The sequence below is a fragment of the Chanodichthys erythropterus genome, chromosome 17, assembly GCF_024489055.1.
Source record: "Chanodichthys erythropterus isolate Z2021 chromosome 17, ASM2448905v1, whole genome shotgun sequence".
NCBI lineage: Eukaryota > Metazoa > Chordata > Actinopteri > Cypriniformes > Xenocyprididae > Chanodichthys > Chanodichthys erythropterus.
This window is the reverse complement of record NC_090237.1, coordinates 9,347,870-9,375,603: the sequence shown is the minus strand read 5'-3', so window position 1 is coordinate 9,375,603 and position 27,734 is coordinate 9,347,870. Positions and strand designations below refer to the sequence as shown.

Below are 27,734 nucleotides of genomic sequence, written 5' to 3'. Positions count from 1 at the left end.
GTTTAACATGCGTTTAACATGCGTTTATCAAAGCAGGAAATCTACACTTTTAATCCCTTACACACAATAAGTGCTCTTGAAATACAAAATGGAGGCGGGTTCGGATTAAATTTCCTCTGGGTCCGGATCCGGACAGGAGTTTTAAAGTATATACAACGTGAAAATATAATTAAAATCAAGTAGAAACCAAAGGAAATGCATTGTGATAAGTGGACATTTCAGAAATCATATTAAGAGTAGACAGTATCTTTTTTGGGGAAAGGCCTTACAAAGCCTTGTATCAAATATGATACATACAACTTCACTGGGTTAACATAGGCTGAACACAGATCTGTAAATTACAGTTGCCACAATGTTGACATTATCACACAGGCCACAAAATGACTCGAGGCCTGCATGTTGAGTAATGCTGAGGTGAAGGAATCAATTACCGACAACACTATGGCTAGAAATTGACAAATGGACCAGTTTTCGCCATAACCAGATTACATACAATTTCAAGGGTGTCTGGAAGGACAGTAAAATGCTGTTTCATTTGATTATGAGTCTCCCTTCATGATTTCCCAACATCGCTACCATTTACCATGAGTGTTCAATGACAACATATACGATGAATATCAATGAAATGGCTCGCATTGGTAGTCAAACCCTTCGGTGCATGAAAGAAAGCGCCATGTGACATTTCCTTAGAGCCAAATAGCTGATAATCTGCCTCAACACCACATTTATCCTTGGGGAAAGAATGACAGGAAAAAGACAAGTGTGATGATAAACATAAAATGACCTTGCTACACAGTATGCCAAATCTGTCATAAGCACTGGCTCCCAGACAGTCACGAATTAACACTACAAGAATACTCTAAAACCACAGATAATCTCTCAACAGGGGTACTCTGACCTTATTTGCATTTACTCTACCTGATATTGTTACCCAGTCTCAGGTGTAAGGAAGATCGCAAGAAGAGGAAAGGTATAAATCCCTGTATCCTCGACATTACAGTCAACCTGCATGAGAACAAATAAATTTACAACCTTGACAGGTCATTTCACACAAGGCGCAGCGGTGAAACGACAGCATCTGACAGTCTGAGAGATGGCAAACAGCCGGGCCTTGTGGGAAACGACGGTTGAGGCACCTCATTTCACGCATCTCACATGCTGTGCCTGTCCTATTGGCAAAACGGCTTCTTCGCTCATTCAATAAGAGACAAGCAGCGGAGATTAATGTTTATTGGGGAAGAGATGGATAACACCTGGATAAAATGATGTGACAAGTGCCATCGTTGTATCATTTTTTATTCTATTATTTTTTTGTTGCATAGAGGGCTCTGGAATTCATCCAGAACTGTCTGAATTAGCATTCTCCATCGACATCCAGCTGTGCCTCTGGTGAATTCCAGGCATTTGTCTCAATAGAAAGTTTATTAAGTCTCATTGAGAGGTGTTGGGTGAACAAGCAGCATGTTCTGATGAGGAATGAATATTCTGTGGAAACATGGCAGGGGAACCGCTTCTAAAACATGCTCGGGAACCTCGCGACTTTATCCACTGTTGTCACTGGAAATCTTTCACAAAGGCCACGTATAATTCACGCTATTTGCACAGCATACCAAGCGTGCCTCACAAAGTCATTAAACCTGCACATTCCTCTTAGTCCAGATTAAAAAGAGCAATAAGCCTTGGTGAACATAACACAATTGAAATGTGAGACCGCAAAAGCAGCTAGCCTCGGGTCTGGCTCCGTTTGATGTGCAGAGGGATTCCGGTGATGACTGATGAAAAATGGATGCAAATGAGCCAATACAGCAGGAGACTGGAGGAAGAGATGGATAAGCGTGGAAAGAGCCTTCTGAAGTCACACATCTGAGACCTCTCGAGCAGTAGAGAGAGGGCAGACAGTGGCGATGGCCGAGAGGAAGTGCGCCTGCCCTTCAGGAGACGGGTGGAGAGGAGCGTCGTGGCTGCACAGAGGATTAATTTACTCGCCTTCACAAGGTGTCCTTGCTGCTCTTTGAAACAGCCTATTAGAGGAGCCACAGGAAGCCATGAAGTGCGGCCCAGCGGATGTCTCTGGGCTAGTTAGATCTCTACTACAAGGGCTAAGACCTCAAACACTGGCTGTTCGCATTTCCCTGTAGATGTCATAGAGACACGCCGCATAACAGTCCTAAACAGATTATACACCAGATGTTTCCATAAAATCACCTTGTGTTCATGAGTTTTGCATGTCAAAACGATAGATTCTACATGCTGAAGACAAGGCAAACAGGGATACATCTTAATACATTATTTGTCATGAATTTTAATAAATGGTTCTGATAGACCAAGAAATACAAATCTCAATGAAGAGATTTTGCCTAAACAACCAACAAGTTTCTACAGCAGGGGCTTGCTTTTTTAAAGTTGGATTTTTGCCTATAATTGATACAATTTGGAGGAGACATGAAGTAGAGCTGGGACTTGAACTCGGCTTGCGCCATATGTCAGAACGCTGTCCGTAAGGCTATGGCTCCGATAGCAGGTGCTTGCTTGCTAGTATATGTGGATAATTTTCTATGGGTAGTTGTGGTCTAAAGTTGAGAGTCAGACTTGAAGGTCTCGGGTTCGAGTCTCGGTACTGGCAGGAAATGTAGGTGGAGGGAGTGAATGAACAGCACTCCCTTCCACTCTAATTATCCACAACTGAGGTGCCCTTGAGGAAGGCACCGAATACCCAATCACTCCCTAGGCACCACTGCTGGGTGTGTGTTCAATATTCACTGCTGTGCATGTGCACTTGGATATGTGAAATGCAGAGCACAAATTCCGAGTATGGGACACCATACTTGGCCATCGGTCACGTCACTTTCACTTTCACATAATGAGGGAACTATTAATCAAGCATAAGATCTGATGTAACCAACTTAGTTTGCGGTTGAATGTGAAGAACAGTGCTAAACAGATTATGCACCAGATGTTCCCATAAAATCACCTTGTGTTCAGGAGTTTTGCAAAACAATGGATTCTACATGTTGAAGACAAGGCAAACAGGGATACATCTTAATACATTATTCGTCATGAATTTTAATAGACGGTTCTGATAGACCGAGAAATACAAATCTCATTGAAGGGATTTTGCCTAAACAACCAACAAGTTTCTACAGCAGGGGCTTGCTTTTTTAAAGTTGGATTTTTGCCTATAATTTATACAATTTAGAGGAGACATGAAGTTGAGCTGGGACTTCAAAACAAAGGCGTAGTTTGATGACGCCAAGTTTTAGAGCGGAAACTTGGGACATGTGGTCTCCATCTCAACAGACGGTGCAAAAGAATAGGGATTGGAGTCTGGAAGAACTCATGTTCGTGGATGCGATTATTAACGTTACTGTAGTATGAAGCAGAGCAGGACCGAGTGTTGCGGGAGTTGAACGAGGAGCTGGAGCGATTGATCAACACACGCCTCACGAGCAGCGGGACTTTTATTATGACACAGTCGCCGGCGCCACTTCCGCTTTTCCGGTCATGAGTTTACGGGAGCTGTCCTTGTCGACAGAACCAGCGGCAGATGGTAAACAGTAATTATGTTCCATAAATAAGTAACACATTCCACCATAAAACGTGCAAGAAGTAAATAAGGAACTGCTTGAAGCAAGCTAGTGGTTTGCTGGACGCTAGACACTACTTCCACATTTGTCCCAGCACTGTTGTCACATGGTTTCAACGTCAGTAAAGGCGGTAACAAAGGGTAAATGACGTAATTGACAGGCGACTGCACTGCCGTGTGTCACTGTTTAGAATGGGAATTTTCTCATGATTTACAAGTAGTTGTAAACATTAGGAGAGATATTGTTAGTAATCAGCTGGACAAGATATATAACACTAGCCTAGTGGTTTTTGGATATTTTACTGCAAAAAATTTACATATTGTACCTTTAACCCCCAATCACTCCCTGGGCACCTCTGCTGGGTGTGTGTTCAATATTCACTGCTGTGCATGTGCACTTGGATGGGTGAAATGCAGAGCACAAATTCCAAATATGGGACACCATACTTGGCCACCGGTCACGTCACTTTCACTTTCACATAATGAGAGAAATATTAATCAAGCATAAGATCTGATGTAACCAACTTAGTTTGCGGTTGAATGTGAAGAACAGTGCTAAACAGATTATGCACCAGATGTTCCCATAAAATCACCTTGTGTTCATGAGTTTTGCAAAACAATGGATTCTTCATGTTGAAGACAAGGCAAACAGGGATACATCTTAATACATTATTCGTCATGAATTTTAATAGACGGTTCTGATAGACTGAGAAATACAAATCTCAATGAAGGGATTTTGCCTAAACAACCAACAAGTTTCTACAGCAGGGGCTTGCTTTTTTAAGTTGGATTTTTGCCTATAATTGATGGAATTTAGAGGAGAAATGAAGTAGAGCTGGGACTTGAACTCGGCTTGCTCTATATGTCAGAGCACTGTCTGTAAGGCTGTGGCTCCGATAGCAGTTGCTTGCTTGCTAGTATATGTGGATAATTTTCTATGGGCAGTTGTGGCCTAGAGTCAGACTTGAAGGTCACGGGTTCGAGTCTTGGTACTGGCAGGGAATGTAGGTGGAGGGAGTGAATGAACAGCATTCTCTTCCACTCTAATTACCCACAACTGAGGTGCCCTTGAAGAAGGCACCGAACACCCAATCACTCCCTGGGCACCACTGCTGGGTGTGTGTTCAATTTTCACTGCTGTGCATGTGCACTTGGATGGGTGAAATGCAGAGCACAAATTCCGAGTATGGGACACCATACTTGGCCATCGGTCACGTCACTTTCACATAATGAGAGAAATATTAATCAAGCATAATATCTGATGTAACCAACAATGATTGTGAAGGACTATTCCCCACCTGACACACCAACCCACATTTCAAGGTTTTTTTTTTTTTGACTGGGACGTGGAGCCTGAAGGTCAAATACAATCTCAAGACCATCAGACTTGTTTTCTTTCAGGAAACAATTTGGTCTTGAAATTTCTCAGTACCAAGACAGTAATACAACAATGAATGCTTGATCCCTCATTTAAAAAAAAAAAAAAAAAAGCGCCACAGGTAACTTCCATCGATGTCGACAGCGACATCGGTTGCGACCTTCGCCAATGCCTTCCGATCGCCAGTATAAAAATTGCTTCATTAAAAAATGCTGTGCCATGGTAGTCACCAGGAACGTCCCTTCTCTGATTCATAAGCAGGAATTAATAGAGAGCCCGACACCGAGATGCATCCAAACAAGAAAAACAGACAAATGAACCGGCAATGACACTGGGGCGTTCCTTCGGGCTTTTACAAATGACTCTTCAGATGGCTGCTGGTTGTGGCATATGTCTGCTGCCCGTTTAATGAGTCCCTCTGAAAACGGCACAAGCTCAATAAGTAATGAAACTGCAGCTTGGCTCTTATTACCGAATCTCTGCGCCGTCTGACACTAACACTGGATAATGTATTGGCGGCAGCAGCTTTTGGCATGCGCTTATTAAATGTGGGTTCAAAAAGGCATTGATAGACTCCACGGAGGCGGCTGGTCTGTCTCTTAATGTGTGATGAGATGAGCTTACAGCCGTGGAAGAAGAAGAAGAGAAACTTAATTATCACGCACCGCGAGAGCACCAATCAAAAGGTTCGGGTTTACGGTGAGGACCATTAGGGTCAGAGCCAGCTAGCGCCTAAAGTGGCATATGCTTTTGTAGAGCTTACCGCTGCGATGACAGTAATGATTTGGAGAACAGAGCGTTGGGCGGCATCCGTGGAGCCGCATACATTGTGTGTTTGAATGGAAGCCTGAACTGTTCAGAGCAAAGGAACGTAAACATGTCTCTTATACTGTGACACACAAGGGCACACTGAGCTACTACAAATTTAAGACGCATTTACGTCAATTGCTGTTCTTCAGTTCATTTACACAGGTTGTTTTGCAGTTAGAGATTCTCATTTTGATATGCTAAGTCTTTCATTATTGAATATCTCACGGGGCATGTCTAAGATGTGTTAGGCTAACATTAGAACATACAGTGTTAGATGTAGACTCATACATGGGCTTTGTTCACTTTGTTTCAAATGTATGTGGACTTGATCTCTGATCTGCATGTAGAAAAATAAAAGGATAATGTTATTATTCTTTTCTAGGGCTTTCTAGGGAAATAACTGCATAGAGCTGTTACTGATTGATCATCAAAGCAGATTGCAATAAAAAGACAAGACAAATGCTGTTGGCATTAAATATAGACTTAAAGGCTACATATACATTTATTCATTTTTATACTTTATTATAGTTCGGTGTGCTTATAATGTTTTTTTATTTAAGTTTTAAAGAGCCAAAAAAGTCTTTAAATCTATTCAGGAGGGATTGCTTTTCTCTCCGCTTGATACTTCTTATTTATTTAATTTGCGGATTTGCATTTGTTGCTTTTTTGATGTTATTTTACTCAGAATGTTGGCAAAAATATCTTCATAATAAAATTCTGATTTAATTACGGTATTTGACAAAGGTCAAAATAAATGAGGCTTTGAATTAAATTGACCATTTTATTGCAGCTGAACCCCTTTTTTCTTCCCAATATGTTTTTTTTAACTACCCCTTCCTACAATAACCGTCTCTTTGATTAGCCTCCATCAAAATGTGACAGGTTCACAAAACAAAAACACAAAAATTAAACAATTTCAGAAACTTACAGTTGTTTCACACAAACTTTCCTGTTAATTATTAATAAGCAAACATGTTTTAACCATCAGCCATAAAAGACAAGTTTTTAAAATCAGCTCCGTAAATGGAGGCTTTGTCTTCCCATTATACACTTTGTCAACTGTAAACAGTATTCACACACATTATACACATATGCTTGATGTCAAAATTGTGATGTGTTATATCAGATTTGTTTAAAAAAAAAAAAAAGCCTGAGTGTCAACTCTGTTTTGACAGCAAACCAAAATTAATTTTTCTTGGAAACACTCCTTCAGTTTGCTCTGGTTTGTAAAGTTTGTTTTTCGAGAACAAAAACCACTGAAGTTCTTTTCCACCATAAAGAAAACAGATTCTCTAAATGAAACCTGTCAGAAGAAAAACCCAAAATTAACTTTCCACTCAGCCAGGTGACAAGTGCATCTCTTGAGATCTAGTTCACCTAAGATCTTTTGCTCTGACGGAAAAGTGAAAATTTCATGCTTAAGTGATCTGAATGTTAATTCTGTATATGTGTGGAAATACATATATGGTATGAGTACACAAAAAAAAAAAAAAAAAAAAAAAAATCATGTAGTTTATATGTCTATGTGGTGTTTTTAATATGCTTTAAGACAAACCATGTGCAAATTCATCAGTTAACACCATTTCTGATTATTTTCTCCTTGAAGGGATAGTTCACCCAAAAATAAAAATTTGATGTTTATCTGCTTACCCCCAGGGTATCCAAGTTGAAGGTGACTTTGTTTCTTCAGTAGAACACAAATGATGATTTTTAACTCCAACCGTTGCCGTCTGTCAGTCTTATAATGTGTTTCAATGGTAACACAATTTATATGTCAAAAAATATGCACAGACAAATCCAAATTAAACCCTGCAGCTCATGGAGCCACAGGGTTTAATTTGGATTTGTCTATGCATATTTTTTGACTCTAATAAATTGTGTTACCATTCACAAGCTTTATACCGCTGACAGACTGCAACGGTTAACACAAATTAAGATATCTTTGATAAAATCCGATGGCTCAGTGAGGCCTCCATTGACAGCCAGATAAATAACACTTACAAATGCCCAGAAAGCTACTAAAAACATATTTAAAAACAGTACTGTCATGACAACTCTCGGAATGTTTGGTATGGTAATGGATATGACAATGTAGATATTTTTGGTGTTGGCGGAATAGATCTGCTATGCTGCTGCTGCTGTTGATTATTGCTGCTGCTGCTGCTGCTGCAGAGCAAGTACGGGACTTGCTACTGCCAATATATACGACCTGCTGCTGTGAGCAAGTAAGACATGCTGCTGCTGTACAATATAACGTACATGAATAACCCGTAGCAGATCTATACAGGTGGAGCTGGGGAAGGTGGAGGGTTTCTGAAGCACTCTGCGCTACTAAACAATGCTAACTCATGTATTTAAAGATTAAGCATGCAGCTCATTGGCTACTAGTACAGCAGGAACCAAACATCTGTGACCTATGGATATTGATGTGATAATTAGCAGGTGTGTTAAAGGACCTATTAGCCTGTGCCATCTAGAGTTTCATGCCAGAACTTTGTATTTCATAATCTTTTGTTTCAAATCAGTGGTTCGGAGCGTGTATCAAACTGCCAAAGTCACGCCCCCCAGTGGTGAACCATTGAAATTTTGAAACACTTATGATGTAACAAAGCTTCGTTTACAGAAATCACATGACTTTGGCAGTTTGATGCATGCTCCGAACCACCGATTCGAAACAAAAGATTCATAAAGCTTCGAAGCTTCATGAAGCAGTGTTTTGAAATCACCCATCACTAGATATTAGAATACAGTCGTTATTTTGTTTTTTGCCGCACAAAAAGTATTCTCGTCACTTCGTAACATTAAGGTTGAACCACTGTAGTCACATGAACTATTTTAAATATGTATTTAGTCACTTTCTGGGCATTTGAAAGTGTTAATTATCTTGCTGTCAATGGAGGCCTCAAAATGTCAAAAATATTTTAATTTGTGTTCTGAAGATGAACGAAGGTCTTACGGGTGTGGAACGACATGAGCGTGAGCAATTAATGACAGAGTTTTCATTTTTGGGTGAACTAACCCTTTAAAACTACAGTGGACATTGTAGAGAGCGATACTTAAAACGCATTACCATTCTGATACATCGAATTGTAGATGACCCTGTACAATTCCCTCTTCATCCTCATCTTCTGAATCAGTTTCTGGTTCGAACACATATGGCTGAATCAAACCAATATTTCCACTTGCCATTGTGAGACATTTACTACAGTTGACCGAGTGGATCAGGTATTCTGAGCTCTTCTGACTGAGTGGAAGCAGAGACTAATTTGCATATTCATGGTCTGCGTATACTAAAAGCAATAGAGTTACATTCAAGCTATAATTAACTAACTAACTAAACAGCTCTGCTATTGGCTAATAAAAAAAAAAAAAAACCTGCTACAGGATATGCTCTTCAAAATGCTTCACTCATTTACAGTATTTCATAAAGAAGAGAATACAGTGAGAAGAATTTCTGATGAGTTTTTAAATGACCAACGTTTTCATTCTGAGCACATTATTTGAAATAGAACAGTGTGGCAATTATTGCATTTTGAAAGTGATTCGTTGAATTTTAGATTGCATATTTAACATGCAAGACTTCAGAGACAAAGGTGGTGAACAATGAGGAAGGACATATTGATGGAGAATTCACACTGTGCTTTGGCAGAGAGGTTTCATATACAACATTGAAGTAATTGCTGTCAGCTCAAGACGGTGCTGTGGGAATACAGCCAGAGGCAAATAGAGTACAGTAGGTGTTCCAATTTAAAGACTCGCTCAGTATGGGTTTGAGGAGGGAAAAAAAGAAAAGCAAATTAACATATTAGCTGGCATATGGTTATGATGAAAACCTAATGGCTACAGAAATACAGTGCATTTTTAGCTATAATGATGAAAAATCTGACCAGCTACTTGCCTTAAATAGAATCTACTGTAACTGCAACAATTTAATGATATGAACTTGGTATTTAAAGGAACAGTTCACCCATAAATGAAAAGTCATCATGTTGTTCCAAGCCATTTTAAGCATCTTCCTTTTATGTTCGATGGAAGAAAGTCAAAGGAGTTTGGAATATGAGGGTGAGTTAATAATGACAGAACTATTCCTTTAACTTGGTCTACTGTGGGTTCCACATTTCTAAGCCTCTTAGCTCTTTTGCATTGTCTCTTTGTTTTCAGAGATGAATGAGTCTAAATAGGCAAATACTGCCATGATTATTCATAAACAGAAAGCATCTTTAAACGCTTTAAGAATTTTACATGAATATTCCGTTGCGTGCGATAAGGACACATTAATGCTTGATTATGGGCAAACAAAAGTGCTGATGAGGTGAACTAATTATGGAAGCATAATTCCATTCCACATTATTAATTACAGAGATATGACCTGAGAGCACAGCTCAAGAACACGCACGCACATACCCACATAGTTCCAGAACACTAAACTCGAGTGGAAGGTATTAATTTAAGCACAATTAGAGCAAAGAAAATGTATTAAAGGAAAAGTTCACCCAAAAATATCCAATAATTTACTCACCCTCAAGCCATCCTAGGTGACTTTCTTCTTTCAGACAAACACAATCAGGGTTATATTAAACAATATCCTGACTCAACCCAGCTTTGTAATGGGATTGAATGGCGCCCGAGTTTTTGAAGCTCCAAAAAAGTGCATCCATCCATCATGAAAGTAATCCATACGACTCCAGTGGGTTAATAAATGACTTCAAAAGCAAAGCGATGGGTTTTTGTAAGAAAATTATCCATATTTAAAACTTTATAAACCATAATCACTTGCTTCCGGCAACGGACGTACGTGCGTTCATGAGAGAGTTGAGTACTGGCGGAAGAGTGACCTCTGACCCGATGTATGACGTAGGACATACGTTGAAACGCATAGGATAGAGCAAAAAACTTTATTTAAGTTTTAAATATGGATATTTTTCTTACAAAACCCATCGTTTCACTTCAGAAGTCCTTTATTAACCCACTGATGTCGTATGGATTGCTTTTATGATGGATGGATGCGCTTTTTGGAGCTTCAAAAACTCGGACACTATTCAATGCCATTACAAAGCTGGGAAGAGTCAGTATATTATGTAATATAACTTACATTGTGTTCGGCTGAAAGAAGAAAGTCATATACACCAATTATGGGATAATTTTCATTTTTGGGTGAACTAACCCTTTAAGGACATGCAAAATATTTATATAGAAAATCTAGAACTGTCAGTTTAATGTCTTAATTTTGTACTTGCATATCATACAAAAAAAAAAAAAAAAAAAAAAAAATTGGTTAAAAAAAAAAAAAACGAGTCATTTTTAAAAAACGACTACTTTACACATCGTAAAAATGTGGCATTTAATGCACAAAACGCTAAAGAAATCATTGAGATGCAGTGCAACGACTAAAGAAGTACTAAGGAAGGCAGACAATTAAAAACTTTACAATTTTTTAACAAAGATTAACATATTAATAACGACTCAAATGATCTTAATTTATTGGATTTTCTCGTAAAATATTTATATATTAATTTAATGTTAGTAGTAGCAACTTTACGTGGCCACTCACTTTAATGTTACTGCATGACCGCTAACATTGAGGCGCCGGTGCGAACACTTGCACTTAAAATACTCTGTCATTTTTGGTCATACAGATAAGAGTAATACATCTTTTGAATCTGTAAAAGTGCACTCAGAATACCAATGAAATAATGAAAGCAAACAGGGTGCGCTTATGAAATGTGCATATAGGTGAAACAAAAAAATTTAATCAGCATGTTACTAAGCTAATTATGCGCTTTTCTAATAAACATGAAAATACACAGCAAACAAATACTTGTAAAAAAAAAAAAAAAAAAAAAAACTGAATTGTGTATTAATACCATCAAATTGTTCAAATATTTATAATGAATTTCTCCCGCATTAGGAGCTAGCTGCCATTCATTTAGGGATTGCACAGAAAATAAAAATGTATGCATTTATTTAATTAATTAATTAGCTTGTACGAATTTTATTAGCTTGTCACAACAAATGCATTTACATTACTTGCCAAGTATTAAAGGGATAGTTCACCCAAAAATGAAAATTCTGTCATCATTTACTCACCCAAACAGATTTCGCCCCCACTGACCACCATACAGTAATATTTATTTTCCCTACTATAGTAGTAAATGGGTGGCAAGATCTGTTTGGTTATTGACCTTCTTCAAAATATCTTCTTTTGTGTTCAGCAGAAGAAAGAATTTCCCTTTAAGGTTCACTGGCATGTTGTAATTACCTTAATTACAAGATTCTGACTTGTAATAAGCATTCATGTCCTTATAGTTATAACTTGTAAGCACAGAATTTTCTGAGAGCTCCAACTTGGACCACCTGACCACTGCAAGTTCATTTTGGCATTGATAGTGTTGCCATAGAAATGACCAATTTGAGAGCTCAGAGTAAAACGTCACATATTGTCATCTCGTAATTACAATAATTGTGACATGGCATAAATGCAGCATTAGTTAAATGCTGAAGTTTAACCATACTGTAGTTCAGGGGCATCTTCAGCCCTGGCAAAAACAATGCATCTTAGAACGCAACATAATTATTGGAACAGCCTTCCAGTCGATTTTGTGCTGCTTCTGTAAGCAACTCACTAGGTTTTGGAACAGAGCCTAGATTTTAGAACAGAGCTTATGTTATGTTACACAACGCTGTGTAACAAAAGGTGTTGTATGATGAGAGAGCTGTGTAACTTTTGTGAAGTGTGAAGTGTGGGGTGTTTGAAATGTGAAAAAACAAACTTTAGTCTCACCTAGAGTAGTTGAAGAGTCTGCTGTCCCAGAGGCTGTGTACTCCACGGGGCCCACTGTGGAAGAAACAGGAGTCAGAGCCGTCAAAGCGGTTCAGCCCGTCCTCTGTGTTCTTGGATGCATGGCTGTGCACCACATCAAGCAGGACAATGATACCCAGAGAGTGAGCCACGTCAATCAGCTCCTTGAGTTCCTCTGGGGTGCCGTAACGACTGGAGAGAAGAACAGATATCAGAGCAGTCTTGGCAGAGGTTGTGTGTAAAGCTGCGTGATCTTATTCTTGGGTTGAGCTAAAATCTAGCAGTAGTTTGACTGTTAAGACCAATTCTTTTGAAAAGTAGAGAGATATCTTTCTGAGTGTTTCGCAAAACACAAGGTGCACTTGTAGGCTTGCAGAATACAGAACATCTGCTCGCTTCAAGATGTGCTCGAAAAAATGTTGGAGTTGAGTTGGATTAATGATGACTGACAATTAATTGTCAATGTGATTAACAACTTGACCATTTTGTTCATGTCACTTGCAGTGTAAACTACACAATCACCTAGAGAAACCATTTATTAGGTTCATAAATCCGTAATAATATGGTCAGAGCCACTGCCTTGTGGGCAGCGCTCCAACATATAGTGTAACAGTGCTTTGGCCAACTTGTGATTGAGTCCCGGCCTGTGGTCCTTTCCCATTCCCATCTTCCCTTATTCCCATTTCAATGCCTATATGATTTCTTTTAAGGTTTTGAAAACTTTAAAAGGCATTAATTATATTTTAAAAGACATACATAGTATATTATTTACAAGTGTCTCAAGTATTTACATTTTTTTATATTTATCAACTTTTACATATAATATATTATAATATAAATTAATAAAATATAATAATTACAGCTCCAGTGAACAGTAAATTAAAGCATTTTCAGTAACTGTAATAAAAATAAAAACTAATAGGCCTACTGGGAAAAAAACTGGAACTGGAAAAAAGTGAACTGTAGTTTTTCAAATATGTGACCCGTGCTGGCAAAATGAGTCACAATGAGCAAATTTTCAAAAATTAGTTATTGCTATTCTCACATTCTCTATTAAAAAACTTTTTTCGCTAGACGAGGACTTAAAGGATTAGTTAACCTTCAAAAAAAAATTTCCTGATTGTTTACTCACCCCCATGTCATCCAAGATGTTTATGTGTTTCTTTCTTCAGTCGAAAAGAAATGAAGGTTTTTGATGAAAACATTCCAGGATTATTCTCCTTATAGTGGACTTCAATGGAGCCCAAACGGTTGAAGGTCAAAATGACAGTTTCATTGCAGCTTCAAAGGGCTTTAAACGATACCAGACGAGGAATAAGGGTCTTATCTAGTGAAACGATCGGTCATTTTTGAAAAAAATGTAAATGTATATGCTTTATATAAACAAATGATCGCCTTCCAAGTGCTTCCGCCAAAACCGCATTGTCGTATTCTTCAAAAAGCTTACGCTGTATGTCCTATGCCTTCCCTATTCAACTTACGGAATGAACGCAGCACCAGTTCCATTTCTTCTGCAAGTTGAATTGGGAAGGCGTAGGACATACAGCGTAAGCTTTTTGAAGAATACGAAAATGCGGTTTTGGTGGAAGCACGTGCAAGGCGATCATTTGTTTATGTAAAGCATATACATGTAAATTTTTTTTCAAAAATGACAGATCGTTTCGCTAGATAAGACTCTTATTCCTCGTCTGGTATCGTTTAAAGCCCTTTGAAGTTGCACTGAAACTGTAATTTTGACCTTTAACCGTTTGAGGTCCATTGAAATCCCCTATAAGGAGAAAAATGTTTTCATCAAAAACCTTAATTTATTTTCGACTGAAGAAAGAAAGACATAAACATCTTGGATGACATGGGGGTGGGTAAATTATCAGGAAATTTTTATTTGAAAGCAAACTAATACTTTAATGAACTAATTTTTGTGAAAACCTCAAATTCGTCCAAAATGATCATTTTTCACTTATTTTGCCTGTTGCTAAAAATTAGCCCATGTGCACGGGTCACACATATTTGTAAACAGTGTTGGTTAAGTTATTCAAAAAATTAATTAATGACTAGCTACTAATTACATCTAATTACAACAGAGTAATTTGATTACTGTACTAATTTCTCTCTCTAAAATGTATTGCATTACTTATAACTAATCGATTTCTAAATCCCCTATCAACCTTGATCAGTCGAACATGCAAAAATTGACATGAAGCTGCTCTTTTAATTCTTTCAAATAAATAATATAAAATTGGTCAGTTCAAGACTAATATATGCAAAGTATTTAAAGAGAGTTTACATTAAAAACATACATTTTAACATTAGGTGTTATAAAATTGTTCTATAGTCAATACAGTATTTAACGCAATTGCATCAGAAGTAACTATATTTAAATTACCTTTACATTTTCAAGGGAAAAGTAACTAAATGTAACGCAAAGAAGAACAGCTGCATGCTCGAATTTCCCGCGGAAACCTACCTGAATTAGAAAACATTATTACAAGCTTAATTATGTGAATCTTGTGAATCGAGAGTTTCGATCACTGGCTGGTTACTCACTTGCTAAAAAATTGATTGAAATTAATTGAAATTTAATATTGTTACTCCTGTCTCCTGACAAAAACATTGCATGCAGCGCCTGTGGAGCGTGGAAAATTACTGGAGCGCGCAGCCGCGCACGTCTCTCACAAGGAACGTAATGGCAGTGATTGACAAGCCAGAGGGCCAATCGCGTAAATGATTGGCTGATGTTTTTAAGGCCCTACCTCGTGCACAGATGATGTATATTAATAATATTCCTTTCAGTGCACCTAATAAATAGTCTTTTATCAGTTAATAAAGACAGTTTCAAGTAATATTGCAAAAATGTATAAAACAAAACATCCTCTTTAGCACCTTTAAGTGGTGCAGTGGTGATACTTCATGGATTGCTCCTTTTGGGATTCGAACTTACAACCTCCTGGATACCATCCTAGTTCTGCCACATTACACGTGTGTGTGCTTATCTCAGAAAGACATCACCCTACACAACAGCTGTGTTTAGCACTGGCAGCAATGTGAATACATCAACCGTGCCACCCAATTGCCGTGTAAAAACAAACAAATATGGCAGTAAATAAAAATCAATCTCAGATCGTTTACACCGTCATGGACGCTGAGCAGAGGTCAAAGCCTCCATTCGGGGTGACATATTGCTCCTTGCGGAATAAAGGGCGAGAGTGGCGCATTTCCATCAGCGCTTCCTCACGTATCTCCTTCATGTAATTGCTCCATGAAGCGTCATCTGTCCTCCAGCTATCATCATATCGCTTTCACCCGGCAAACGTGACACAACAATACCCCTCCTCTCGGCCTCCGCCCCTTCCCAGCATCCAGACCTTGCACTTTTTAAACGGCTCAGGGAGATCAATCATGGGTGAAATTACTCAGTATACATTATACTCACGCAATAGGCTGTCTCCAGCGCTAGCTGGTAAGGGTGACCGACGGAATAAAGCACATAAATAAAGAATTCCTGCCTGTCTTCCTTTATCTGAGGTCTCTACCTCTCCACAGGATTAACTGCAAATGTGTTTACAGGGAGATTATCAGCCCCGTCAGAGGCGCCTCTCTGTGATTTGGGGCCACAGTTGTGGGGCAGAGTCTTCAAGGTGTGTGCACACCTATAGTTTTTACTGAGAAGTGTTACACTTGCCTCATTTTAAACATTGTGAAAATAAAAATGTGCGAGTTAATTTTCAGTGTCAGTTCACAGAGTTCCAGCCAACGTAGAGAGTTCTAGATAAGTCACTTTAAGGGGCAGTAAGCAATATCTCAGAAACGCTCTTGAAAGTGTATAGGAACGAGCGCCACAACACAACTGTAGCCAATCAGCTGTAGGGGGTGTGTCCACTCATGATAGGGGAGGAGAGAGAGTGAACAAGAGGGAGAAAGACTGTAGAAAGAGAGATGGCTGAGAGACATTACAAAAAAGAAAAGATCAGAGGAATATCACTGGAAAAAGAAGGGTTATGATTGGGCAAGAGCTTTTAGCTTTCCAGCGCCTGAGAGACAGAAGCAGGATGGCCTGAAAATTGTTGTGTTGTTTCTGCTCCATATGTGAGTAACATTGGTTTTGCTGTTTCACAGAACCAAGATATGCTGTTGTTGTAATGTTAGCAGTAGTAACAGGACAGTTTTGAGTGTTGCGAGCTGGTGCGCTACTGGTGACTAACAACTAACTCTTTCTTGTAAATACTCTTGTGCTGTATGTTCATTTTTTGTTCTTCTTGCCATCTCTTTATTTTTCGCAAAGCATTATTTTGCTTAGCTTCAGCCATGACAAAGAGACATCCACTCTAGCATTGAGCATTTTGTGCATTTTGGAAGTGAAGCAATGAAGAGAGGGGTGTGTTTGTTTGGGTTGATTTCAAATATCAACAGTTTCTTAGAAATCTTTTACTGCAACTTTAAAGGGTTAGTTCACCCAAAAATGAAAATTATGTCATCAATGACTCACCCTCCAAGTTCCAAACCCGTAAGACCTCCGTTCATCTTCGGAACACAGTTTAAGATATTTTATATTTAGTCCGAGAGCTTTCTGTCCCTCCATTGTTTGTACGTTATACTGTCCATGTCCAGAAAGGTAATAAAAAGATCATCAAAGTAGTCCAATTAGACATCAGAGGGTCAGATAGAATTTGTTGAAGAATCAAAAATACATTTTGGTCCAAAAATAACAAAAACTACGACTTTATTCAGCATTGTCTTCTCTTCCGGGTCTGTTGTCAATCCGCGTTCACGACTCCGCCTCTTCTTCTTCTTTCCTGTTCTTTCCAGCTTATTGGTGCATTACCGCCCCCTTCTGCTCCGGAGTGTGGTTCACAACTCCGCAGTGACGCTGCTGACGTGTTATCCGGTGCGCCCGAGCTTCGTTTACAGTCTGAGGGAGACGCACGCTGTATTCAAGCTATTCTACATTGTTTGTATTTTGGTATTGCTATATTTTTTAAAATGGTGCGCAAGTGTGCATGTCGTGAATGTCCTAATCGCCACAAACAACCACGGCTACGTAAAAGTGCATTACCAGCGCCGACAGATGAAAGGATTCAATGGAATCAATTCAATGGAAAGGATTCTGGAAGAGAAGACAATGCTGAATAAAGTCGTACTTTTTGTTATTTTTTACATTTTTTTAAAATGTATTTTAGATGCTTCAAAAACTTCTAACTAACCCACTGATGTCACATGGACTACTTTGATGATGTTTTTATTACCTTTCTGGACATGGACAGTCTACCGTACAAACATTTTCAATGGAGGGACAGAAAGTATAAAATATATCTTAAACTGTGTTCCGAAGATGAACGGAGGTCTTACGGGTTTGGAACGACATGAGGGTAAGTCATTAATGACATAACTTTCATTTTTGGTTGAACTAACCCTTTAAGTTACCAGATAGTCAGTATGTTGTCTTTGGGTTGATTTACACAGAATGCAGGGCACAGGACAGTGCAATGGGGGGAAAAAACAACAGATATATGGGTATGAGTATATAACGGCCACATATGGGCGCCATGAGTAGCGATGGGCGCTTTCGAAACACACTTTGCCAAGTTTCGAAACCTTTGTTTCAAATCAGTAACGAACTGCTAAAGTCACATAATTTCAATAAACGAGGCTTCATAACGTCACAACTGTTTCGAAAATTCTTTTTTTTCTATTTTCTTCTAAATTTGTAGACATTTAATGACACATTTGTATAATAAAAAGGAAATTTTGAAGTTAAGTCTCTTTATTGGTCTGATTAGCTAAGCTCTCCATAAAACAAGCCCAACAATTTAATAAAATATCACATATTATAAAGACACTTTGTATTTAATGGTATTAGATGATTTGTTAATTGCATTTAATAGATTACACCTTCAATAAAACATTTGCAATTGGTTTGTAAAAGGTGTTTTTATGCATATTTGAGATGAGTTTTCACTGCATTTACACTGTTCTGGCCAGCAGGGGTCACAAAAGTGTGGCTTCGAATGCTTAGTTTGCATTTATGAAATACTTAAGGATTTTGAATATTAAAATAGTGATCTACTGGAAAAAAGATTGGAAACTACTGCCTTTTAGAACGCGGTGTCATGCTTGAGTTGCAAAAAAACACAACATCAGCGCAAAATTCAAACATGTCCATCTAGAGCTGGTTTACATACAAAAACAACAGAAATGCAGTGCAATGGAATGGGAAAAAAAAGTATAGAGACATTTTCTCACAGAACACTGGAATAAAAAAAAAAGTCCTGTAAAACGTACATCTAGCGCATGTTTAAAATGGAAAAAAAAGCCAAATGCATCAGAGTGGAATGCAAAAACACACTCTGTGCGTTTAAAAATGTGAGAGGCAAGGAAGTGGAATTAGAGTTTTTAGAATGCTGCACGCATGAAGGAGTGAAATATGCGTGACACGAGTGCAACGGTCAAACGCATCCATCTACTGCATGCTTACTTAGCAAAACAATGGAAATGCAGTGCAGTGGAATGGAACACGTTCTGTGTGAACGGCCCCTTAGACAGTAGACAGCAAAGCAGCTCACTAGGTTTGGAACAGAGCTTATGACTGTCAGAAAACAAAGAAAATAATGTATTTATAGATGTATTTACCTTGATGCTGCGAAGAAACTTGTGACCTGGTAACCGAAGCTAGCGTAGTAGGCATGTTCCATGATCGCCATCAGCTGAATACAGTTATAACCTGTGTGCGTGACAATAAAGAGAGCAGTCATTATTAGCAGATCTTTGCCATCATTTACTCATTCCCATGCTGTTCAAACTCATATGACTTTCTTTCTTTAGTGGAAAATTAGATATTCTGAAGTGAGCTGAACTCACGGATCGAATCAGTGTCTTAGGAGACAGTTCTTTTGAATGAAGCAGTTGGTTCAATTCTCAACTCCAGTGACTCCAAGACAGTGAAATTTCAGTCTTTTCATTACACAAAGCTATCATTTGGCTTCAGAAGATATGTGATATAATGTATGAGTGATCTGGAAAACTTTTTACGGTGCTTTTTGGTGTTTTTATTTTTTGTCATTTTTGGAGCTTAACTCACTTAGAAACTAAAACACCACTAGGGATGTAAAATTACATTAAAAAACTAATAAAAGTCGCCGCCGATAGCCTAGCGGTTAGACATATGGAGCAAATGTGTTCACGGCGACCTAAGTTCAATTCCCGTCTCGAGGTCCTTTGCCGATCCTGCCCCCCTCTCTCTGCCCAATGCTTTCCTGTCTGCTCTATACTGTCCTCTCTAAATAAAGGCACAAAAGGCCCATAAAAAAAAACCCTGATAAACATTGTGATTGCAAGTTAAAAAATATTTTTTATATATCAATATTACAACAACAACAACAACAACAACAACAACAATTATATTAAAAAACAATATAAAAACAATGAAATAATAATATAAATGTAATAAAATAAATTACTGAATATAAATATTAACAAAATAAGAAATAATATCATGGTTTTGCTTGATTTGTTTGCAAAAAATAACTTAAAAATTAGGGCTGCAAATGTTATTATATATCAATATGACAACAACAACAATAATATTAAAAAACAATATAAAAACAATGAAATAATAATATAAATATAATAAAATAAATTACTGAATAAAAATATTAAACAAAATAAGAAATAATATCGTTTTGCTTGTTTTGTTTGCAAAAAATAACTTAAATTAGGGCTGCAAATGTCTTTAAATATCAATATGACAACAATAATATTAAAAAACAATATAAAAACAATGAAATAATTATATAAATATAATAAAATAAATTACTGAATAAAAAATATTAAACAAAATATAAATATTAAAAAAATAAGAAATAATATATTTGTAATATTTTAACATTTAATTAAATCACAGTCTTTAAATCACAATAATATAATACAATAATATAATATCTAATATTTTATTCAACAGAAGAAAAAAAAAGTGTGGATATTTAATGGCATGAGTAAATGAGGATGAGTAAATGACTTCCTTCCTTGCTTTAACTCTTTTAAGATGTTACATGTATGTTAAAAACTGACACAGCAAACTTTTAGTTATGACTTTTAGCCACAGTTTTCATGCCAAATAAACATGTGGGAGCGAAAAAAGTACAATCTGTGCTGTTACCTGAACTAGTCCCTATGGCAGTGTGTTCGAAACGCCCAGGCAGAGTACGATAGCTTCACATAATTTCTAAACATCTGCTTTTGTTAACAAGTGGATATTATAAAACCGTCAAATAAAAATAGTAACTTGGCCACACAAAACCCTGACATGACCTCACTACTCAGGTCAGTCTCAAGCAACTAAAACAAACACTAAAGTACAGTGGCAACCTTCAAACCCAACAAAACACATTCCCTCTTCCCACCCTGCAGCTCTGACCAGTAAGCGTCCACTACAGAATTCAGGTCTTTTATGTGAAGACAAAGGGGCCACCAGGACGAACCGTCAGAATGACTCATCGGGTCACATGCAAGTCTTATCAGCCCGGATAAGCCACAGAACCAGCATTTCGTTCCCCCATGCAAGCTGTAGCTGCACTGACAGGGCTTTGAAACTGTATGGGAAGGACTCAAGAGGGAAATCCAGGCTTGTCTCACATTGTTTTTCTGAGCAGATTGGTTTATTTATTTATCTAGCTATCTTCAACGCCCTGCTTCAGAGAAAGTTTGGATTTTTGATGAGGTGTGACAGCACCAGGGGCTCGTCTCACCGATGATGCGTGAGTGTACGAGCACCAACACACGCGCACACAGAGCGCTTTTCAAAGCTTTGTGGATGCCAGAACCACAGTTGTCTAGGGAAATGCAAACCGGTTACCACAAAAAAATGAGAACTCCAGGGAACGACAGACACAGTACGACAAACATTCTGGTTTACTGCATGGACATATGCATGAATTATTCTATCATAATATTTGTTATTGCAAATGGCATCGTAAGACTTTTCGTGGGAAGACGGTCATTTTCAATGTAAACAAGCTTGCACACATACTTCTGTTTTGCCTACGAGCACAAAAAAAAAAAAAAATGTATATTTTCTGAGGAAAACAAGAGTGGTACAGCCAGGCACCATGCTGAAGTTGGCCTGAAAGTTTTCAATGATTTCCATGTCTCGAAGATGCCACGACTAAGATATTTCTATGAAATCATTGCGCCTACATGGGGCTCTCAAGGGGCCTCCGTGGCCCTCCATACAAGATCAGTCTACATTGTCCAAAATAGTCCATCCCATGTTTCTATGATTTTCTAGTTCTGAAAGTTATATTTTATAGTTGAAATTTTGATTTAAGGAGGTCAACGCCAACCCAATTCCATGCAATTAAATTCAAACCAAAAATCTATTTTAAAACAGTAAAAGAAAATGTCTAAAAAAAGTGCCTTGGAACACGCAGCTTTATTCACTGTGCTGACGTAATTTCAAATGAAAAAGGAAGACAGGGCGGGATATATCTTGAAGCTCCTCCCTTTTTCTCCCAAAATAGCCAATAGTGATCTCAGAGCGTGTATCAAACTGCCAAAGTCACGTGATTTCAGTAAACGAGGCTTTGTTACATCATAAGTGTTTCAAAATTTCAATGGTTCACCACTGGGGGGCGTGACTTTGTCAGTTTGATACACGCAACAAAGCACTGATTCGAAACAAAAGATTCGTAAAGCTTCAAAGCTTCATGAAGCAGTGTTTTGAAACCGCCCATCACTAGATATTGTTAAATAAAGTCATTATTTTGATTTTTTAGTGGACAAAAAGTACTCTCGTCGCTTCATAACATTAAGGTTGAACCACTGTAGTTACGGGACCTGTTTTAAATATGTTTCAGTAGATTTCTGGACATCTGAAAGTGTTAATTATCTTGCTGTCAATGCAGGCCTCACTGAGCCATCAGATTTTATCAAAAATATCTTAATTTATGTTCTGAAGATGAACTTCCAGGTGTAGAACGACATGAGGGCGAGTAAATAATGACATTATTTTAATTTTGGTTGAACTTACCCTTTAATAATTCATCCATGTACATCATATTTTTTTTTAAAATGCATGTGTCATTATCCTCACTCTTGCAGTGACATCGCTTCTTTACAATGACACATTTACTGATGTGAGGACGAGACAACCTGTCACTCACATGAGATCGACCAATAGCAAACCACAACCACCATCCAATCAATCCTTGATGGACAAAATCAAGTCCACCCTACTCTTCTTTTTTTTTTTTCCTTGTTCGAGAAGTCATTTCACTCTGATATGTGTCACAATAAGGAAGAAAAGGCTATCGCCACTTCCATTTCATGACAACTTTTAGGGTGTGTTCACACTTATATTTAAGTTCGCTTGGACCAAAACAACAACAACAACAAGAAATATATATAGTCCTGGTCCGCTTAGTGTTCACATTGGCATTTTTAATACCAAAGCTAAAAATACAGAACTTAAAGTCATAGAGATATGTTCACAACCTGATTGGTCAGGTTTATGACATGACAGAACTTACCGAACATCCAAAACAATGCTGTGTGCTGACATCACATCCTGTTTGTTTACATGTCTTTGGTCCATGCTGCATTCATACTTCATTCGAACTTCAGCAGACAGCTGAAAAGATGGGTCTCGATCTGCTTGTTTGGTGCGCACCGCAGGGTTCAGAAGGCAGCATTCACACCTAATCAAATGAACCGCACTAACAGAGCAATCGCACCAGGGTTCATAATCGAACCAAACATGCCAACAGTGAGAGTCTCCATTTTCCACTTTCATTTTACAGAAAAGTGTGACCAGAACATTTTCCACAGAAGAAACACAGAACTTTTAATTTTGGGAAAACCATCTTTGAAACTGTTATCTGACCCCAGTCGCTAAACCACAGGCTTCTAAACCTCAACTTCTGTGTCTGGTGGATACTTGAAAATACCCCCTGCATCTCCAAAACACATCGCCGCACTCGAACACACCTCACTCCAACCCTCATCCACGACAGCACTAATGAACACTCCACATGGCGACTAAAGCCAGTAAACAGGGTGTTGACCTACAGAAAGGGGCTTGGTTGAGAGAACAGCCTCCCCAGAACATTGGCACCAGGGCCAGTGGCTCATCATCAATGCGGCAGGTCTGCCGGGTTAAGCACCACTGCAGCTCGGATACTTTGTGATGAAGGAGGAATGTTGGCAGGTAGAACATAACCCCTCTCTGGGCTAAAAATAATGTTTGTATCCTTACAAAAAAGTACTCTAATGGTACCATGGTGCAGTGAAGTACTGGATGGTAATTCAATGGTATTTATTGCACAAAATGATCACAATATTCATTTAGCACATTACCTTAATAGATATTTTCAAAGAATACCATGGTCTTGGTAAATTTCCAAAAAACGAAACAAAACAAAAAACATGGTAATCATGTACCATGGTACTTCAGTACTTCTTTGTAATGCACCAAATGTATGAAGTTCTTTACAGACTTGCTACTGACAAAGTCCATTGTGCTTTATGTTAGAAGTGAAAAATGAAAGTGTCTCTTTTAAGAGAGCATAAGCATAACATTGTGGTAATTATCTTCCCCGTCTTCTTTTCATTTTAAGAGTTTAGCTAAAACAATGATTTGAGGGTAGAATGGTATTAAAGCGTGTGCCAAATTCTAAATTGAAAGTTGAAAAATGTTTAACATTTTGTTTCAAAACGACACAAAGAACATTATAAATGTTGAATCGGTCAAGTGACACGTACAGATAAAATAATTAGTTTCAATGTTATGTTTAAAGCAATTGTAAAAGAAACGTTACTGTCAAATACGCTAATTAATGTAAGGCAACAAAACGAAACGTAACAAAACAAAACCAAAAAAAAAAAAAAACCAAAAACAAAATGATAAAATAAATAACATAAAACCACCGCAAACAAAACAAAAAACAGAAACTACACATCAAAACACACACACAAAAAAAAACTAAAACAAATAAAACAACAGACATACAATCTGTTTGAAAATAATAGTGAGGATTAATTCACTTTTAACCCGAGTCAGTATAGTACAGCCTCTCATTATCTCAACAATTTTGTGTCAACGAAGCAGACTCTTACCAAGATCTTTGATCCTGGGCAGCACGTTGTGTGTAAAGTTGCTGTAGGATGCCACTTTGCCCTCAGGAGATGCGATGCCAACGTGGGACTCGTATATCCGTAAGCTCCTGGGCTTCTGTGGACGAGGATGCTTGTGCTGGCACAGAAACAGCAGGGAAATATCTCTGGAACAATTCTTCATCCAAATTAACATCACAGTATGAAACAAGTGCATGCCAATACAACTAGATAAGATGGATAAGATGGAGCCGCTGAATAGAGCTGACAGTAGCTAATTTGGAGAATCTCGTCGTATCATGACTTATGACTGGAGGACATTAACAAGCATATATAATTCATAGTCTGAGGGGATGATGTTCACAGTCTTGACTTGACATTAAAGCAAAATTGCAGTAAGAAGAAACCAATTAAATGACTTTTTCTTCATCAAACTACTTTTTGACAGTTTGCTTTGCTTGGAAACTTTAACACACTCTAAAAAATGCTGGGTTGTTTCAACAAATTTAAATTTTCAGCTTTTTTATATTTTTATTTTGTGGCGGAAACAAGGTTTCATACTTTTCTTACTGGCTCATCGTAATTAAAAATGTATTATATATATATATATACACACACACACACAGTTATCTTTAAAGGGGCTATATGTATGAATTTTCATGTATTAATCACATTTGTTATTGCTAGTGTGAACAGCTTGTAACGCAACTTAAAAAACTAGACCTTTCCCGACTTCCTATGGTGTTTATGAAAGTCTGTAGACTGATTTTATGTAAAGTAGTCATTTTTGCCAGGAAAATCAAAAGCAAGTGATGTTTACGTGCACTGTCTTCCGTTCATGACACATGAAGCTAATGCGTATACAATGTTCAGGATAATGCGAAAGAACCACCGTATACTGTAACGTCAATGTGTCATGCAAAGAAAAGGGATTAATTCAAACTATAGTCTCACATAGTCAGATATATACAGTTTATAGTCTCAAATATACTCAAACTATCATAAGTGTAATTTTATTTACCTTATCTGTCGACACAGATGAAAACTACTGTTTTCAAAACACTGTCATTTTTGTTGCAGTTATTTTATTATTGAGAGGAAAGTGTGCAGCACATATTTACATATTCATCTAAACATCGCTCTCAGCAGCATGGATGGCACCAGGTTATTTGTTAACAGTATATCGCTGCAAAGATAAAAAGAGAATGATCGAAAACAACTTGTGTGTATGCCAGGGCCTTTTATCATGTTCAGTCTCTTGTACATTACGTGTTCATGAGCATAAGCAATAAGTTGCTGGCTGCAGTTCACTTAACGGCCACCGGTGTCGCTAATAACAAGGGTTTCTGAATTCTACATATAGCCCCTTTAGATAGAAAGGTTGAAATTGAGAACGCATGATAAGTTAACTACAAAATTAAAGGCTGTGGCACACCGGTGCTGGGGGAAATAATCACTTACAATGTAAGGTTGAGGAGGGTCCCAATGTACCCAATCATAGATGACGGACTTCTCATGCTGGGTCACATACTTTGCCCAAGGTGAGATTCGGTAGAGCCGCTCACCTGCTCTGGTGTGAACAACCACCTGGGAAGAGAGACAAATGAGGGATGTAACGGCAAGGGCACACAGAGAGGGTCAGGACGTGGGCACAAGCAAAGGGTGCTGGGAAATGCAGGTAAGAGAAAATGTGTTTACAGCTGCCAGAGAGCAGGGATAAAGGGCCAATCTCATGGAGAAAGGTCACACGGTACAAGCAAAGAGGACGTTTGAGTGGAGTCTGACCGCTGGAGGTGAAAGAGGTTTTGTGCAGAAAAAAATTCTGAATTCATTGCATTGAGAAAAACTTGTGGCAACAAGCAGCTTCTGAATGGTTTATGATTACTTTTAAAAGGGAAAACTGCATGGTTATCGATTTGATAACCAATTTGATTTAATAACCATGGAAAAATCAAAGTGTGGTAATAAACATGCAGCGTTCTGGTAAACACATTTGTGTTTACTTATATTTTTAGCTTGGCACTAGCTTTACAGGCATATACATACAAACTTGAAAGAGTAACATGAATAATAGATCAAACGCTTTCCGTTTTTGCCAATATGCCCTAGATTATAACTATAGACAGAGAGAGCAGAAAAGATTACGTGGGAACTGATGTTTATGCCAGTGTTTAAAGCAACAGCTCACTCATAAATGAAAACTATGACACAATTTTCTCAGTCATGTTTTTGTCCAAATCTCTATGACTTTTGTAAGAACACAAAATGAGATGTTTAGCAGAATGTCTAGGCTGTTCTTTTCCATACAATAAAGCATCTTCACATACATACATATTATATATACACACACATATACATATATATATATATATATATATATATATATGTATATATATATATATATGTATATATATGTATATATATATATATGTATATATATATATATGTATATATATATATATGTATATATACATATACATATATACATATATACATATACATATTATATATATGTATGTATATATATATGTATGTATATATATATGTATGTATATATATATATATGTATGTATATATATATATATGTATGTATATATATATATATGTATGTATATATATATATATGTATGTATATATATATATATATGTATGTATATATATATATATGTATATATATATATATATATATATATATATATATATATATATATATATATATATATATATATATATATATATATATATATATATATATATATATATATATATATATATATATATATATATATATATATATATATATATATATATATATATATATATATATATATATATATATATACATACATATATATACATACATTATATATATATATACATAATATATATATACATACATAAATATACATACATATATATACATACATATATATACATACATATATATATATATACATACATAAATATACATACATATATATACATACATATATATACATACATATATATACATACATATATATACATACATACATACATACATATATATTTTAAGCAGAATTTTA

At 37.2% G+C, this 27,734-nt stretch overlaps 1 protein-coding gene across 1 annotated transcript in view; it reads right to left on the bottom strand.

Moving 5' to 3' along the window:
- The window catches only part of gbe1b (glucan (1,4-alpha-), branching enzyme 1b), a 188,567-nt gene that overhangs the window by 113,065 nt on the left and 47,768 nt on the right, over window positions 1–27,734 (bottom strand). Inside the window, exons 4-7 of the mRNA XM_067365860.1 lie at window positions 26,131–26,256; window positions 24,673–24,808; window positions 19,195–19,285; window positions 12,553–12,762 (exon numbers count right to left, since the gene is read on the bottom strand). Coding sequence (XP_067221961.1) covers window positions 12,553–12,762; window positions 19,195–19,285; window positions 24,673–24,808; window positions 26,131–26,256 — 563 coding nt within the window. The remainder of the gene's footprint in view (window positions 1–12,552; window positions 12,763–19,194; window positions 19,286–24,672; window positions 24,809–26,130; window positions 26,257–27,734) is intronic.